Genomic DNA, 18,700 nt, shown 5'->3' with positions numbered 1-18,700 from the left:
AGTGGATAAAGTGCTTGAGCTGAAGCTTTACACTGTAATCTTTGCATACTCAGATCTTTGGCAGATAGCAGAATTTGTGCTGCTGGTTTTGAACTGTCTTTGTGCACGTCCCATTAGTAGGTTGCCAGTGTAAAGTCTGATTTCCCTCATCTTCTTGATGCACAACATCTTTGAAAGCAAAAAATTCATCACTTCTGCACTCTGACTGCCTTCTGCAAAATTTCATTCAGTACCAATGTTTACATTCTTATGGATTAAGAAAAAAATTGTCTCTTTGTTTTTTCTGTATCAGTTTTTTGCAGAAGTCTGCATCCTTACAGCTGCTTTCTTCATTCCTCTCAGACACAAAGATTTCTTTCATGATGAGAAGTAAAGTGTATCATGTTTTCAGTACGTAAGAAAGTTTCTAACGTTAGATCTTAGGAATCTTTGTTAAGATTTTGGCAGCAGTCTATGAAATCAGACTGCCCAGCATTTATTTATGTACTTTCTTAGCAAAATAAGATAGAAATATTTTTTAGAAGAAAGATACAGCAGGAGGAAAATTTTGCTAAGATGTCAAACTGAATTCAATATGTAATCTGCCATTTATTGAACAAGATATGTTAAAAGATAATTACTAATTATTCAGCTGTCCTCCAAAAAGTACTAGGCAGTATAGAAGATATCAGCTGAAGGGGGCAAAAATAAACCACCCACTTCCACAAAAGAGGCTGGATCACTATTCCACTCCTTATGCTCTTGTCTCCAACAGAATGAAGTTGTCAGGCTCATAAGGCCTGGTGTTCTATTAATTAACATTCTCAGGTGTGCCTTAAACACCTTTCAGAAAAATACTGGATGTAGTTCCTACTGTGTTTTCGTGTAGTTCTCCCTTCGCTCAGATGACTGAGAACTTAAGGTTCTTCGATACAAAGAATGGTTGTTGCTTTGTCAATTTAAATACGATAAATTGCAGTTGTTCCTCATTTCTGAGCTATATATGTATCTGCTTGGGAAATACTGTGAAGGTTAGGAAGCTGTGATTTCTAGAGAATGAAGAGACTAAGGAACTTCAGCCACCTTCCATTTTACGTTGGATCTTTGGGTTGAGACTCCGTAAAAAGATCAGGACTTCTTACAGTGAGAAAGTAAAAATGTTCTAAAGGATCGTTCTAAAATAACTCCTGGTCTGAGAAAGAAATATGTTTTGTTTGTTCAATTCATTTTTTATGTTTTTTTCAATCCATTTTTTTCCATATTTCTGTAATAGAAGTCTGGGTATTCTATAAGACCTACGCATAAAAATTTTCCAAGTGTGTCAAAATTTTTCATTCCATGGAAGGAAAGGGGAGACTTAACAAGGCATCATAGGTGCTGTAGGAGTCTAAGTTGGTGCTCAGATTATATACCAATATAAGTGAGAAAATTATAATACCTTTTTTTTTGCTATCTGCATGAAAATAATTCAGTTTGCCCTTATTCCAGGTAAAAGGAGATTGGAAGAAATGACAAGGAGATTTCAGTTAGTAGTGTAACTTGTAAGTGGTGATTAGCAAATTCAGTGCTTAATGATTTTTCTTCCTTCTTTGATGTTTTCCTGTGCATTTCTCCATCACTAGCTTCTGGTTTCTAATAGGAAATTACATTTGGTTCAGTGCAATTTTATCTCTCCTTATCCAGGGCTGAATTGTTGTGAATTGTGTGGCATTTCTTCCAAGATTTCACTTGGGTTTTAATATGTGAAAGCAGGGAACTCTTCTCTGGGAGACTGTTGCATGCTCCAATGGCTTATTTCATTATTTGTTGAACATACCAAGAATGTTTAGTGTTGTTCCAAACACCTGAGAGAAGCTTGGTCTCTGCTCCTCAGAGCTTTAAATCTCAGCTGGACAAGAAATGCAGTTTAGAAGTCATGGTCAGGAACAAACAGGAATCTGCTTCTTGCAGGTTTGCTAATATGTATTGTCTTTCATATTATTTTTGCAGCTAGGTAAATGCCAAAAAGTCTTACCCAGGGAATGTTGTGGGGTATTTGGAATAAGAAAGATTGGTAGTATGTACATAAAACTGAAAGGTTCTTAAGGAACAATCTTGTCATAAATGATGAAGTAGATAGATGGACCTGACACGACCTTTCCATCTGTAACTTCCAATTTTGGAGATGATCTGGGTTTGCACATCTAATAACATCTGTCATTTCTTTAGTTTCCTTGATCTGACATAACAGGTATCTCCTTCTTCCTTATTTCTGTTGTAGTCTATCAGGAGAGCTAAACTTTGGTTTCATGAACCTGTCACATTTTGTTTGCTTCTTTTCACTGCAGTCATCACCAGGAGAGCAACCTAAATGTCAGCAGAAAGCTATACTTAAAAGATAGGTGGCATTTTTTTCTTACAGATGGACAAGTACAGTTTCTTGACCTTCTGTGGAATCAAACCTTACCAGAAGCCTTAGCATTATCCAGTATTAAAAATAATATGAAAAGTAATTAGTGCTTGCCGCTAACTACGAAACCCTAATGCTTGCAAGCAGCTCTCTTTTTCACTTTGTGAACCCCAGTTGGCAGTTGAGAGGGCATTTTAGATACCACATCCCTGATATTTTTCAGTGCCACTGAAGAGAAATACACACAACTGTAATAGCTGAAAACAAGCTAATGCACCTGCCTCTGAGGGGGGGCCTGAGAGATACTAATTTTACAGGCATGAGTATGGATCAATGCAGAATAATTGAATTTCAGCCTTTTCTGCATTTGGCTAGCTCCATTTCTTTAGGAAAATGTGCAATGAAAAGCTCAAATCAGTGTTGTTGTCTTTGCACAGGGTGATAAGTTAACCTGCTTAGCAGAGTATTTGTTTCACATTTCTAATCTTTGAACAGATAATTGCCTCAATTATTTATATTAAAGTAACTTCTATGCACTTACAGTCCTTCTGAATATAAAAGTAGAGCTTCTTATGGAAGAATGGGCTATTAAAAGTATGTATATGTGAAATGAAAAAGTAAGGGAAGGTTCTTTTATGTATATCCAAAAGCACTTACTGAAGGTGTGTGTCTGCATATTTAATACACCATGAGTGGCTCATTTTCTTCATTTTTTTTCCTTATCAAAACCACTGAGCACTGTTAATTTTCAAAGCAAAGGCTGCAAAATTAAGAAGTAGAGATACGGAGATAGGGCAGTGGAAAAATATAAAGTGATTAAAAAACATAGTTCTAACTAGAGTTGTTCAAATAAAAAAAAAATTAAAAAAACCAATTAGAAACAAAAGTCATAGAAAATGTGAACATATTGTGTTCCTTAAATAGCCAGATGTTCTTTCCTTCCTGAAGGCAGCCAGGGCTAGGAATAAAAGGTTTAAAACTATTGTTTTAAGTTAACTGTGAATTTTGAAAATCTGTTTTCACCCTTTAGCAAATAAAATTCTAATACAGCGACATAAGCAAAGTAATTTTCATCTTTGGGTGTTCGTATTTGTATGTTTTGCTATGTTGAAGTGTTAACCTTATCAGAATGACTTATTAGAAAACTAAAGCACTACATAGAATATTACAGTTTTGCATCGCATACTAAGAACCTGACAACTGTGCTTTGTCTCAAAGTTTATTGTATTTATTCTTAGTATTCTTGTAAAATAAGTCCGCTTTCAGATATTTTAGCATGGTGAGTTACCCTATTCATTGAACAACCTAGTTAAGAGCTTAATTCAGTGGAGACACCTTTTATCATAAGCCAGCAATTTAAAAAAAAAAAAAGAAAAAAAAAGAATGTGCTTGGTTGATGGAAATTAATTTGTTGCTTATGCTAATAATACTCTAGTTACTGCTGTTGATATTTTCTCAACATAGTATTTTAAGCTATTTGCTGACACCGAAGGTGGCTATATGATAATATAAAATTCTAGCGAAATCCATGGAGAAGCATACATGACATTTCAAAGAAGTCATATTAGTTCGTTGTGACTGAAATTACAGGTACTGCCAGAAAACTTAAGCAATAAAATATGGTCATGATCACTCATATAACGATTAGTTGGAAAAATCTGCATTCTAGCTTTTAACACTACTCACTATCTGAGCAATGTGACAAGGAGAAAACACATTGCTGAAATTTTGAACTGAACTCTTTGTACATTTATTTTCAGCTGAATTTTCTTCTTAAGTAGCTGCCACCATCTCAGAGTTTTCTCCAAGCTGGTTTCATGTGCCTGAAAGGCTGTTGAGTTTCACTTTCTTCTTCTTCAGATAAATTCTTTTCTATACACTCATTAACTGAGGTGCTGCTACAGAGCTGCAACTGTCCTTTGAACGCTGCCGTTATGTCAGTATTGTTGTTTTGCCGTTTGTGGCAGGAGAAAAGCAGGTTTGGGGTTGTTTTGTTTGTTTGTTAGCATTGTGTGTGCAATCTGGCATTAATTGCCTCTCTTTAATGACCAGATTGCAGCCAATCAGAAGTCGGGATCTGGCGCTGTTTGGGCACTAGCAGCTCATTAATTTGTACCTCCACACAGAGGTACCGCTGGGGTGCAGGTCCATGTCAGTGCAGGGGTACCAGCAAGGGGGAGGGGGACTCTGAACAAACATTTGCTTTTTGCTTTTTAGTTTTGATCATGAAGAATGTGACTGATATTTCAGAAGCAATAATACATTGGAGGGGTTAGATGCATGAAAAGTAAGTTATCAGGAAGCTGGGAATAATGAATATCCCGATGCAGTATTGAGGTGGCAGTACAAGTAACGTCACCTATACAAAGTTGCCTTGACATGGGATATGACTGATAAAAGAAACAAGCTTTTCCAGAAAAGCTAGCTACATATCTCTTCATCTGGGAGAAAGAAAAAATAAATGCATTTACTTTCAGTGATTCACAGAAAACTTCTATTTGCCTTAATTTCTGTAAGTTTAAGATCTTGTATGTTTAATGCATGGTAGGTAGATTTTTATGAAAAAAATGTGTCGCCTTCTTCAACTCAACCGCTGGTTTTATAACCACATTCAGTTCCTGCAGGGAACTCAAGCATTTTGATGGTCTAGCATTCCCATTTGCAAATACAATAAGGTTAGGTGTATCTAAACACCTCACTTTAAATAAATCAACATACAGTTGATTTATCGATACAATTTTTTTTGTAACTGCATGCTAAGCTTTTTATTGTGGGCCTATATGACTTAGAATTGCATATATTTTACATGTAAAAGCCATGATACTAACTTGTTCTTTGTTCATGTTCTTAAAATCAGAAACTTGCATTTTCCAAGAAGATAGTCTATGCTTTGTTTTAAGAATTATTGATTTAAATATTCAGTTATTGTTTGTCATTAATAGAATAAGGTATGACAGGCGGCTAAGAGTTTAATGATAAATTACTTAGAATAACCATGTTGCCATAGTACCACATAAAAATAGTAAGTGTACCATGAATTAAAAATCCGCTTCATTTTTGTAAATTTGTTTCAAAACCTTCATTCCCAGTGCACCTGTGCATTTTAAAATATAAAAAGGCTATGTGGTCAATAGTCGTAGTACAATAAATTTCTCAGCTCTCTCAAAGTTCATTGCAATCTCCACTAATATACTAACCATTTAATCGACCCACCATAAAATAGACAACTTCAATGTATCCTGTATGTCGCAAGCAATATTTTCGGGAAAAAAACTTGGAAAATGTTTGATTAGTCATCTAGTCAAGACTTTTCAAATGAGAAAGCTTTCTAAGTCCTTCTCATTCCTCACTACCATATGTAACACAGTAGTCATCACTCAAGGAAGAAACTTGATCTCTTAGATTGCCAATGGTGATGCAGTTCCCAAGTGTTGCTCTCTCCTTAGTATTGCATGCACAGGCCAACTTTGTGGTTAAGAACTCACAAATATTGTATCCCTCTATGTTAAACAGCCATTACGTTTAAATTAAAAGGAACATGGTGGGAAATAATACAGACTAAAGCCAAGTTTCCAGAACAGTGACACCTCTCGTAGTTAAGAGAAAGCTGTGCCACAGGTAAGATGCAAAGGACTTGTCCCAGCTCTGTGTGGGGCCGAGCAAGATGGTGCTGTAGTCCACTGCTGGCAGTGAGAGCAGACCCCAGCAAGGTGACTTTGTTGTTCTCCTTGCCTCTCTTGGGTGGCCCAACAGGAAGGAGAGCCATCAGCCTTGAGGGCAGGGAGGAGTGGGTGCTGTGGCTGGGGATTTCTGGGTGGGTGGAGAGGTGCAGAGTCTTCCAGAGGTGATGGCTAAAGGTGAGTTAGGCACCATTGTTCCTACTTTTAGCTAACATTCAATAACAAGTAACATATGGATTTTTCAATAAATAGGCAAGGCAACTACTTGGTAATCAGTCATTGGGCCAATTGCAAACACAAATAAAAAAACGGTGTTTGCAATTTTAATAATCTCTGATGATTTCCTAATTATACTTTTTATCAAGGTGTCTTTTCGTATTAATCAGAAGGCATGAGATGTGGCAACATCACGTTCAGGCCAGAGGGGCAATGGGGGAAAACTCAGAAGTAGTGAGGAAATCCTGTGCTGGTCAGCAGTCCCAATAATATTCACTGGGAATTCATAAGCTCTGTCATGATAAGGGCAAGTACTTTAGAGAGGCAAGATGGAAGAGGAAGTTCTCTTTGGAAGCCAGAACTTTTAAACTGTTCCTTCTGTTTGAGCAAGTTGATATCCTCAGAGCAAAGTAAAAGGAATTCTGATTGTACTTGACACTAACGCAAGAAGTTGAAGCACTTTAAGCTCTTAATTACTTTAGCTACCAATAAAACTGATTGCTTTTGAATTTCTCAGAGCTGGTTTTTTCAAATTATTCGTTTACTTCTGTTTAAAAAGTCATCTAAAGCTCCTGACCCTCTCCTTAAGAGTAATAATGTTACTTATAAAATTACACTAATAAAATGTATTTAACAGTATTAGAGTGAGGTGATTATGGTTCTTATGTGCAACCTGACAATTCAATTAATCACTTCTCGTTTGCAAGGTAGCTTATCAAAAAGAAGCACTTAGAGTACTCTAATTCTACCTAATCAGAAGTTCTCCGTATCATAATTTATTTGACTAAAATTTTCAAAATACAAACTGTGTTATATAAAAATAGATTCATAACTTTTCAATAATGTATGAAAGATTAGCTACTGAATCATATCCGATCTGTTATGATGGAATTTGAGTTCAGTCTCTTCTGATATGTGTAGATATACTGCTTGTATACCTACATATTTTATAATAAATACTAATGTATTAATTGTAATCAAAGCTATTGAGTACATTTGTATTGGGAAGCGCTTCTCTGAAAGAGCAAAATATTTACCAAGATAGAACTGGGAATTGTACATTCTATCCTTTGCTGTAACTTTTTATGGAAAATTAGGTTTGGAGATGTTATGTCTTTGTCCTTTCTTTTTTTAAAGAGCAGTAGTAATCAAAATGGCTCTGCAGGATCATCACTGGAGTCCTAAGGAGTTGCTTGTCCCGCAGCATCAAGACCTTAGCTTCTCTCTGTGTTTCAGAGGAAAAGACTTGAATGTCATATTCCTTTTGCTGTGGTGTGTGCATGGGGCTCTGTGAATGAGCTTTTTTCACTCCCCTGGGGACCTTTTTCAAGTGGTTTACGTAGCACATTACATGCAGAACATAAATTAATCTGTTTCTTTTCCACGTAGCAGAAATAACCAAATAGCACCTTAAAATGTTCTTGTTTTTCCCTGATATGTGAGATTTGTGTACAAGCATGTGTCTGGAGAAGACATAATGCTCTAAGTGTGGTTATAAGGGTTTTATAAGTATAAGCTTCAGATAACTGCATTACTCACAAAGCCATCAGTGAGTTATGCAGGTTGTCCAAAACGAGTGCCAATAAAACCATAATGTGGGAGCTTTTCTGTACATAAAGATGTCATATTTTAAATCTCATAATTTGGAGCATTCCAGGGTTTAAAGCGAGGCTTGCTGTGTGTTCCTTTCAAAAGCCTGGAGCTTTCCTCCACAATGTTGTAAAACTCCTGTTCCAACCGTGCAGGGCTGCAAGATGCCAGAGCATAAATCTGTCATGGGGTAGGGCTGAACACTGTCAGATTTATACCTTACTATGTAGTTAATTTACTTCTTAAAACCAAGGGTTCAGCTGAAAACTAGGCAACTAAATTAAGAGGCAGATTTAAAAGGTACTTAAGCGATTCTGTTGGTGCAAGATGGGGATTTTACGCAGGTTATGAACTTGAACGTTGGCAGGTTGGAGTCTTTTTGTCTGGAATGTAAATAAAAGCTGATTTGGTAGGATTTGATCTACCTGTTAAAGCGCAATAGGCTGTAATACTATAATGAAAAAAAAAGGGTTCCCAAGTGGTTAGGACAAGAAGCCAAAAATACACAACTAGAAATTTCTTTCAGTCAAGTCACAGAAGCATTTTTAAATCTCATTTTTATTTTTTTTCAGTTCTTCATCTCTTGTCATAGAATGCCCATGTGAGAGAAAGTATGTATGTATGAAGTTAAAAACAGACCATAACCCACAGTATTTAAAATATCTTCCTAGTGTCTGAAATTTCTAGTTGCCAGGGGAATGGAGGTTGTCACATAACAAAACTGGAGATAATTTATTTCAGCTTGATCAGAGTTCAGGGGTTTCTTCCTTCCTTGACCCAATTAACTGAATTTTCTTTCCTTTTCAGTTCTTTCTGGGAAATTTTGTTGTTTTAGAAAAAAAGAAAAAAAAACAACTCAATAATTTTCTTAAGAAACTACTAAATGTGATAATTCTTCATCCTGTTATTGCATTGTAAATAACAAGTTCCACGATTGAGACCCTTAGCATCTTCTGAAAAATGTAAACAGGAAGCATTATTCCCAGTTTGAGGATTATGGTTTTCCTTTGCCAACACCAGTATTACTGCATGAATCTCCTAACTCCCGTGATTAAAGGAAGTTCTTTATTAGTTCTGTACAGGGTACCCTTCATAGTGTGCTGCTTTCATACACAGGGTTGATAGACACAGACTATCAGCCTGCGTTTTAGCTAATATCTTGTTCTTGGCCTTGAACCACTTTTGAATTGGCAATAGCACATTATGTTGTTTAATGTCTCACTGGGGCTTTTTTTATCCTAATAAGTATTTAACTCATGGGTTCATAGGTGGATGAAATACCATTTGTGCTCCAGCAGGTTGCTTGTTCTGCAGAAGGTATAATAAAGGAAGAGGAGAATTAGAGGGTGAAAGGGAAGTTTTGTTTGGGGAATGGCATTTGCTTTCGGTGCTCTGGAGTTTGGGGTGGGTTGGTTTCTTAGTATACAAAATATTGTGATATGTATCTTTAAGGTTAAGCCATTGCTTATACTGTGTAAGTCTGGCCATGTAGAATGGAGACAGCTGCTTGAATATCTGACAAAAGAAAAAAAGAGGAACGGTGAAATTCTCTCTCTAGGCTGTTAGGTTATAGTTAGTAAGCACTTCATATTAATTATTAGCGCCTAATAGAAAAACTGCTGCTTGACTGAACAAACTATATTCCTTATCCGCATCTCAACTGCCATATTTCAGCTCTATTTCCAGTCTAAATTTTTGCCATGTTTGTGTCATTATTGAAGAAAGAAGCATAGGCGATCTAGCAGGAAAAGGTAAACCTTTCCTGACCTCCCAGTCCTTACTGAATTTACAGTCACATGATCCTCCAACTTTCATTAGAAATAAATGAAAAAGAAAATAATAGAACTTCAATAAAAAAAAGAAGTGTAATACTTAGGCAGCACAAGAATTATGAAAGAATCCAATATTGCCTTGTCAGCTGAAGAGGGAGGGGAAAGGAGCATATTAGCTCCTTAAAAATAATTGTTTAAAAAATAGAACAACATTGCATCATTATCCTTGTCTTCTTTTTATATATATTTGATTCAGTCTCCTCTTTAGTTTTGGTATAAAATATTAGTAGTTTAGGAAAAAAACATAAATGTTTGGTAGTATTTGTTTAATATATTAGAAAAAATTAGTTTTAAAAAGTCCCATTTGGCACTAGTGAGATGATAATTTTGGTAAGCCTATTGCTGCCTGGATGTGGAATTCACTGCTGCTGTTTTTGATTTTTTTCTCTGTTGCACTGAGGTTATCTAGTTTCAGATACAATCTATTAAGTGGAATATTTTTCAGTAGCTGAGGTTTTCCCACCTGTCTACCCTAAAACACCTGCAACATATGTTTGCATAACCCTGCAATGCTTTGTGGTTTGGGCCTTGAGAAATTCCCCCAGAGCTTTTTCCTTATAAACAGCTGAGCAATTCATTTCTCTAATGACGAGTGCTTTTCCCTTGGCATTGAGGCAATAGCATGTTCACTAAAATAAGTCTCATTTTTCATCAGACATATCGAAAATCTTTTTTCATTCTTGTCTCTTATTCTGAACCTTCAGATTTAGTGCAAAATTGTATTTGGGTTTTCTCCTGTTAATAAAACTAAAAAGGCAGGAAAGAAAATACCTTAAGAAAGAAGAGCATTATAGAGATCCCTCCACTTGCACCTGCATGTAAACTTTTAAAAATACTGTGTATTCAGGTGGTGAAACGTTAGGTATGTTGTAGAACAGCCTGCCTGTGACTTCTGTTACCCTGTTCCGTGGGTAATGTGACGTGCTATGTCTCCAGAGGCCAGGGAGAAAAAGGGGTTATAGTAGGGAATTTAAGCATATGGAGCATGATCCTTAGCTGGTGGGAATTGCTTTTCAGCAGTTTATGCAGTTTTAGGGAATCTCTACTGCATTCAGTGCAGTTCTGACCACAGCAGCAGCCTACGGCCTAGGAAGAGTGCAGGTGTGGGTATAACTTACCTCATGTCCCTGGAGGAGGATAAAGGCAAATAGAAAGTTCCCAAGAATCTCCTGCCAGCCGTGGGAATTGGAGTGAGTCAAGTCTGGTGGTGGCTGGGAACAGAGACAGGAGGACAGAGAGGACTTCAGCAGGGAAATGAGCCAGAGGGAGGGCATCTTTTAGGCCAGGAAGGGTGCGGAGGCAAGAGTGCCTCAGAGATACCTGGGACATTTTAAGGCATCTCTTTCTCATTTTGGGCTGTGGCTAGTACATTTTGAAGAGACGAAGTCCAAAATCACATCGATTTCTATGTGTGCTTCTACATCTGAATTTCATACATTGTCCTTTTAAAGCATAAATTGGGCATTTTCTACCAGTTGAAAATACAGTCACTAGATAGAAATTAGGATTAGAACAATTATAAATCCAGCAAACTGCTCCTACAAAATGGGTGTGGGGAAAAGGAGTTCTAGTATTGGCACAGATTTCTTTCTGATTTCTGCTCTCTCTTTCCTTAAAAGGAGAAAACCATATATGTGTTAATCTGTATAATGCCCTTACACAATTTCTTACGGGGATTCAACAAACTACTAATTTGAAGGATTGATTTCACTGTCAATTTAACATTAACCTTTTAAGAAAAAATATTTTATTGAGGTACTAGTAAAAATACTTACATAAATTGAAAAATTAAAGGAATAACTTTACTTGCTTAAGTAATGAAAATACAAATCAGATCATTCTAAATTGCACTCTGTAGGAAAAAACTGTTTGCTGTGAATGTTTTAAACAATAGCTATGTTTTTTGTAAATAAATTTGTTTAGTCTTTAGTTCTAATATGTGGAATATAATACAGGGGACACATCAAATTGGATGCTTAGAGAGAGGAGTTAGTTTAAAATTCTTAAGCAAGAAACATTGTCATTGTGTGGGTTTTCTTTTGTGCTGCTTGTATTTAACTTACTGAAATGACTGAAAAGAATAGAAAATTTAAAGGACAATCACAATGAAATAAAGATCATAATCTTCATAAAATCATATTTTTTACTGTCTGAATTTCAGTTTTCAGAAGTACTTAAATTTTCTGTGGTGATATTTCATAGATACTTGTCTGCTAACATATATGTCTGGTTGAGGTTTTTTAAACACTGAAATTTTCCAAAAGGAGATCTCATTGGTGCTACAAAAGGAGTTGCAGCAGTAAACCTTGGTATTTACTGTCTTGCATTTCTAATGTTTTTTCAACAGCGTTTTTTCTGAGGGCTTTTTTTTTCACTGCATGTAATAGTACTTTAAACTGCTTCTTCCTTTGATATGCTTAAACCTCATAGGAATTTAAATAGGCCCCTATGAAAGTAATGCTTCTCATTCATATGTTTGAGTTCGTTATTCCTATTAATGGCTTTAAGTGCTTAGAAAGTAGATCAGCCTTTCGTGTCTTGAATTGCTTGTCATTTCTACATAAATATGTTTCAGGATGCTGTTCCATATGATCTTTTCCTATTGTTTTTGCTGGTTTGGTTTTTTTTTAATTCAGAAGCAATGTGTAATCATCTTTTTTATTATTTATTGGGTAGTGGAAAAGAAAATTCATTGTTTTTGTTAACTTTCAATATATGCCAAGTTGTTGGAAGCTAATTGCAAATCTGGCTAGCACCTAGTAGTGTGTATTTTTCAAAGGGCTGTCTTATGACTTAGAAGTGCCCATTATTTTAACCATCTCTTATTCTTCCACCTGGTTTTAAATGGCCATCAAGACACGTAAAGAAAGAAGTTACTTAATTTATGGGAGAAAAGTTACTCTGTTTGATTACTCAGACAGTAGTCGCAGAATCATCAGTTACCCTCATCACGTCAGTTTGGATTTGATTATCATAGAAATGTATTGAATTACCAAACTAGAGCAATAGTAACTAAAGCTGATTCATTGTTATTGCTGTCAGTTGATGAGGACTGACTTACAAGCTATATGAATAGGTAGAGTTATGCAAACATTGTTTTTATAACAGGAGACGAAAAATGTAGAACGGCCATTACAATGTGGGTGGTAGGATAGATGAGGATTTTTTTAATGCTTGTCTAATAGCTTTCAGTTGTTTCATTTTTTAATGAACATTACAAATAGCATGTGTGTTTGAAATCTTTATTATGGTTCCAAAGAAGGAAAATGAGAAATTTCATACAAGATTAAGTCTAACTGCAGGAAGCGATCTGGGAATTCCCACCCTTAAATATGCCCCCATAAATTATCCTGGCCTTTGGTATCTACCACCTCTTTAAATCTTCTTCTCTCCTTTTGTGCACATGCAATATTTTGGTCTTTAAAAGGCAACTTCTGCATCCTCCTCCAAAAATAAGGTTTTCAAGGAAAAAGAGTTATCTACGTGTATGTAGATGAGAGGATAAGACAGTGGATACTCTAGTCTATAATAAAACCTGGAGAGGAAATATACAATGTGTGAAACTGTAACAGCTGAAGACTGACTCTGTCAAAAATATAATATACTGTCACCTGTGAGGGACTGTTTCAGAAAGGTCATTGCATAGTTCATTAAAACTATATTTACTACTAGCAGAATGTAAGAAGGCAGATCAGAATATATGGCAACAGCCTATGAATGATTAAACCATTAGAGCAAATACTTGAAAAGTATTTAGATCTCTTTTATACAATATATCTGATCATGATGCAGAAACTTACCATTTTGTTTTCTCTTACACTAGAAATTATTTAAGCCATTTCTGATTTTTAAAGGGCCTCTCTGTACCTCTCTCATATTTTGTTTCCATCTGTACGCAATTTTTTTTACTTAAAAATATTTACTTGCATCTCCAAATAGTGTCCTTCAGCATGCATTCATTCAATCAAGATACTTTATGCATATACTGCAGTCTACACTTAATCAATGTTCAGAATTATTGAAGGCAGCATGACTCCATGAAAGAGTTCCATTGTGTCAGAATGGGAGAATAGCAATGGCTTCAGTATTAATTATCTACATTTTGTTATAGGACAACAGTTCTTTATTCATAGCCTCAGTTTTGAGTAGAGTGAAATTTGGAGAGAAAATAAAGGCTCTGTGTGCCATCTAGTGGGAATGTTCAGGTTGTCTCATTAAATTTAATTCTTTGCTTAACAGAGATACTGCTAGTGATGTATTGAGTTCAAAATGTTTGCTATAGTTTCTCTTTACTATTACTGTTTTCTTTAAAAACATATCACTTTAGCTTGGAGGTGGTAAAATTCTTTATACCTGAGCTGCAGGAAGAAATCAGATCAGTATCTGTACTTGTCCAAGAATTACTGATTTAATTAGCAATGTTACCACTACGGCCAACAGCCTCATCGCTGTGTGGAAGAACACTATTTTTTTTTTTCTGTGAGCCTGGAATGGACTTACTGGTAACCACTGGTATTATTTCAAGTATTTTAAGTCTTCACTTCAATGTAACTGACATTACTGCCTTGAGAAACCAAGGTCCTGGGAAAAGAAAATGTTCTTAAGTTTCTAGTACTCATTAATAAACATATTTCATGTCTCTGCTTTAAATCTCCCTGAAAGTTGCAATGAGGTATTTTTTTATTTTTTAGCGAAATCCAAGACCAGTGACTCATCAGTTCCAACAAAATTTAGATTATTACAAAGCACGTGGAGCAGACTTGATGAACAAAACACGGTAAGCTATTTCTAAATATGTGTTCACCGAACTAAGACCTTACATAAACAAAATGTTTCAGCAGTCACGTTTATCCCAAACAGGAATTATATAAGCAGCATTAGAAGCACATGCGTTTATTTCATGACATTTATTTTGAATCTGTCCCTTGCCTATTACTGAGCAAAAAAATTCAGGTTTTACAGATAGCGTTGCAGTCACTCACTGGCATTTTTTTAAGGCTAAGGACATTGGCACACAATGACATGTGTAGTAAAAGCAGGGGGTAAAACGTTGCCAATGTGAGTTCTGTAGCTGAACTAGTTCCGATAGCACGTCTGATCGCAATCTGGAGTATCCATGTACCAGAAGCTAAGTTGAATTAATGTAAATCCAGCTTGAAGTAATATTTACAAAACTTTTCCTCCCTTCTTTTAGAAATGGTTTGTATCAATAATGCTAAAATTCCTTGTCAAGATCATATCATCTGGGTGGCCACAAGGTGGGTGCCAATTGCTGATGGCTGGTGGCTGCAGGGCAAGCCAGCACAAGACCTAATGCTTCAACTGAAACTGCTATTACAGGCAGTTTCTTGGATTGCATGTGGCCCCACCTATATCCTATGCCTGCTGATACATGGGAATCTGCTGCCTTTTGGATCTTTGCACCTCTGTCACATTCTATTTAATGCACTACATTAAAAGCCAGCTAAAATTAAAATGGAGTAGATCAAAAAGCTTTTAAAAATGGACAAAGGAGCAGAAATTAAAGCTGAGTAGAGTGACTGCAAAAGCATCTTTTTCTTTTAAGTCAGGCTTTAAAGTTGGGGACAAGTGTCAAAAATTACTGCATTCTATTGCATTTTCATATTTTACATACTTACTCTTTTGAAAAATTCTCTCAAAAGTTGCTTAAATGGGAAGAATAAGTTGTTTGAAGATTCAAAAAGAAATGTTTCAAGGATTTTGAAAAAATAAGTAAATCATAAAGCCTAAACAAGAATGACACCTGTTGGAAACCTAAATTCTAAGAAAAAAATTAAGTCGGTTAAATCTATGTAGAAATACAAGTTAACTGTACACATATACACAGAATTCCCACCAAAGGAGATGTGAAGTTATTGATAAATCAGAATTCCGAGTCACAGAATATTCTGAGTTGGAAGGGACCCAACACAAGGATCATCAAGTCCAGCTGTTAAGTGATTGGCCCCTAAGGGGATCAAAACTGTGACCTTGGTGTTATTAGCACCATACTCTAAGCAACTGAGCTAATCTCAGAGTTAAGTTGTTTAGAATAGTTCAGACAGAATAATAGCTGGGATAAATTTATCTCAAAACAGGAACATTTAGAGTAGGTCAGATGTGGTAAATCTGTTTAATACTGGACTAAAGAGCCAACCAGAAGATGTAAAACTAGGAAATGTTTCTGCAGTGAGCAGAGATGGATTAAATCAACTACCAAGTCTTTTTCATCTTCAATTCCACAGGCTCAACGATATGTTTAAAATATCTTGGTAAATCTCTAATATATATTGCTTATTTTATCACATATAAAACTTTTTAATTGGTCATATTCATATATTTATCTCTCATCTCTCATAATGATTACTTACTGAAAAGAGAAATGCCTTTGAATAAGGCTTCCTTAAAACAAAGCATTTCCATCTTAGCAGAAAACTGCAGAGATTGAATCATCTTCCTACTGCTAGTTTAAAAATACACCATTCACAGTCAAGGTCAATGATGCTTATTGTGATGAAACAAAATTGTTTGCTTCATAGATGGAATTCACGTCTCCTTGATACTCGTATTTTTAAACTGATGCTTTACTTTTAAATGCATCTGCTGATAACTCTACAACATAATCAATCAGTATTTTTCTTGTAATTGTTGTGCATGTCTGGTACATTTAGATGGCTAAAATGTAGACATTGATCCATGTTTAATGGCTGTAATCATCCTTTGCATTAATATATCAGACATTTAGATGTAAGAAGTAGGCACATTATTCTTATTTTCCAGAACTTTGTCTCAGTTTATTGTAACTTCTCCAGAGATGTGACCCCTCACTGTTCTTTTTCTGAAGCTGTGATTCAGAGAAATTGCACAGATTTTACTTTACAATATATTTAATAAAATCACCTCTTGAGAAGGTATTTAGATAGCATCATTATTTAATTTTCATGTGTTTGTATGTGTTCTGAGCTGATCATTAGCAGTGTCAGTTCATAGCACAGCCAAAACACACCACAGGTATTAGGAGCTGCAATAACTATCCTTTCTAGTTATCAAGTAATTATAAAAGATGCTTGCAGGGCACTATTGAAAGCATTTTTTAAAATCATGTGTCAGATACAAAGGCTTAGAGAGTTTTGATGTTTGTTATTCTGGTAAAGTGAAGTTTCTCAAAAAGTCTCTTTCCAACCATATGAATCATCATCATGTCTAGGCTTCGCGAACGAAGATTTAGGAAGGCTCTATCCACGTTTGTTACAAGTGCGCTGGTGGCTAATGAGGCCAATACGAGATAGACATGTCCGATTGCAAAAGGCACAGCAGAAGGACTCCTCAGATGGTGTATTCTGCAAGACACGATTCTTTCTGTGTTGTCTTTTCTCCTCGAGAGTGATCCTGCATGTGTACTCAAATGAAACAGCAGCGTTATAGATGGTGTGTCTCCAGGCCTCCCGATTTGAGGCCAAAGTAGACCAGTTATGTTGATCAATATGGCCAAGGATGAGATGTTGTTTCAGGGAGTCCTTGTATCTTTTCTTCGGGGCTCCTCTCTTGCAGCAGCCGGTGGCAAGTTCACCATAAAGCAGGATCTTAGGGAGGCGGTGGTCCTTCATCCTGGAGACGTGCCCTGCCCAGCGCAGCTGTGTTCTCAGTAACATGGCCTCAATGCTTGTGACTTGTCCTGGTGTACATATGTGTCAAAGCAGCAAATTAAGCGGTGTAGAAGGAAAACTGCCACTTTTTATTAAGCATAATATAGCTGAAAAAAAAAAAGAAACAAGAAAGAAACAAGCTGGTGGACACAAATATACACAAGCTTCTTTATAAGCTTTATCTCCTGCATCTGTGGACCACCATGATTCCAGTGGTGCAGTCTCAAAGTTTCCAGTGGCTTTGTTGCTTGGGTAGCCTGTCAGAGAAAATGATTTAGTAAATATAATTTCTTGTGCACAATCAAGGGGTTTTTTTTAGTGATTGTCAAGGTTCTAGACCTAGAGACAATACAAACCTAGGACTCAATGTGCAAGCCATTATCTTCCTTCTAAGGTGATGTTTCAGGAGAATGAGTAATACACACCACCCCAATCTCCAATTTTGATGATTGGTTTCAGTAGACTGAGAGAAAAAATATGCCAAATATACTGAAGTTTGGATTCTGAATCTCAACCAAGTCATTGCTGGTATGACTCCCAAAATCAGTGATGTAATTAGATTTATTGCAACTGTTGATAACCTGGTTGATACCTGCTAAGCCAGAATTTGATATTTCTTCTTCCACCTTCAAAGCATCAATAGTTTTCTTTCTGGAATAGAGAAGATATTAAACAAAAGGCCCTGTGCTGACTCTTCTGATGCCACATATATGAGATGGAATAGAAAAAAAATTCCTTTTTTTTTTTTTTAACTAAAGTATCTGAGCAACATCTTGGGGAACTGATAAATAACTGAATCTGCTGTGTAGTAGCAGAGTAAAATTTAAGAGTAACAAACATTTAACCATGCCCTCTTCTTTAAAATCATTGGCGCTATTGTTATGACCCAGGAAGTTGGGATTACTGAGGTTCTTGTTAATAGATGCCTTGGGGCAGATTGGATTTGAACCACAATGAATGGTAGATAGATACATAGATACATAGATAGATAGACAGATAGATAGATAGATAGATAGATAGCAAGTTTACTTTAGAACTATTTGGTTGCAATGGAAAGGAGGTATATAGGTGTTTAGGTTATTGTCTATAGAAATGCAACAATATAAAATATAAAGATATCACTTAAGAAAATATATATAAGGAAAAGAAAGAAAGAGAAAGGATAACAGGAACTAGCAGAGAGGAAAGATATCACCACCCATGAATCCAGCAACGAGACTTGATTCATGCAGTTTCAATGTCTGTTGGTTGAGATGATGGTCACGGTCTTGATCCATCGGGGCAGGGGAAGCCCACAAAACACAAAGTACAATGGATTAATATATGTTAAGGTTCAAGTGGGAACACCCATGTACCTCCCCTGGGGGG

At 36.1% G+C, this 18,700-nt stretch overlaps 1 protein-coding gene across 4 annotated transcripts in view; it reads left to right on the top strand.

The window, feature by feature from the left end:
• TBC1D5 (TBC1 domain family member 5) overlaps positions 1-18,700 on the top strand; it is a 290,939-nt gene that overhangs the window by 219,327 nt on the left and 52,912 nt on the right. For all 4 annotated transcript variants that reach the window (XM_017835483.1, XM_017835481.1, XM_017835484.1 and 1 more), the window contains one exon: positions 14,378-14,463. In XM_017835483.1, the coding sequence (XP_017690972.1) occupies positions 14,378-14,463 (86 nt within the window). The remainder of the gene's footprint in view (positions 1-14,377; positions 14,464-18,700) is intronic.

This window comes from Lepidothrix coronata, unplaced genomic scaffold (assembly GCF_001604755.1).
Source record: "Lepidothrix coronata isolate B3197 unplaced genomic scaffold, Lepidothrix_coronata-1.0 Scaffold258, whole genome shotgun sequence".
NCBI classification, from domain to species: Eukaryota; Metazoa; Chordata; class Aves; order Passeriformes; family Pipridae; genus Lepidothrix; species Lepidothrix coronata.
This window is presented reverse-complemented; position numbering and strand designations above follow the sequence as displayed.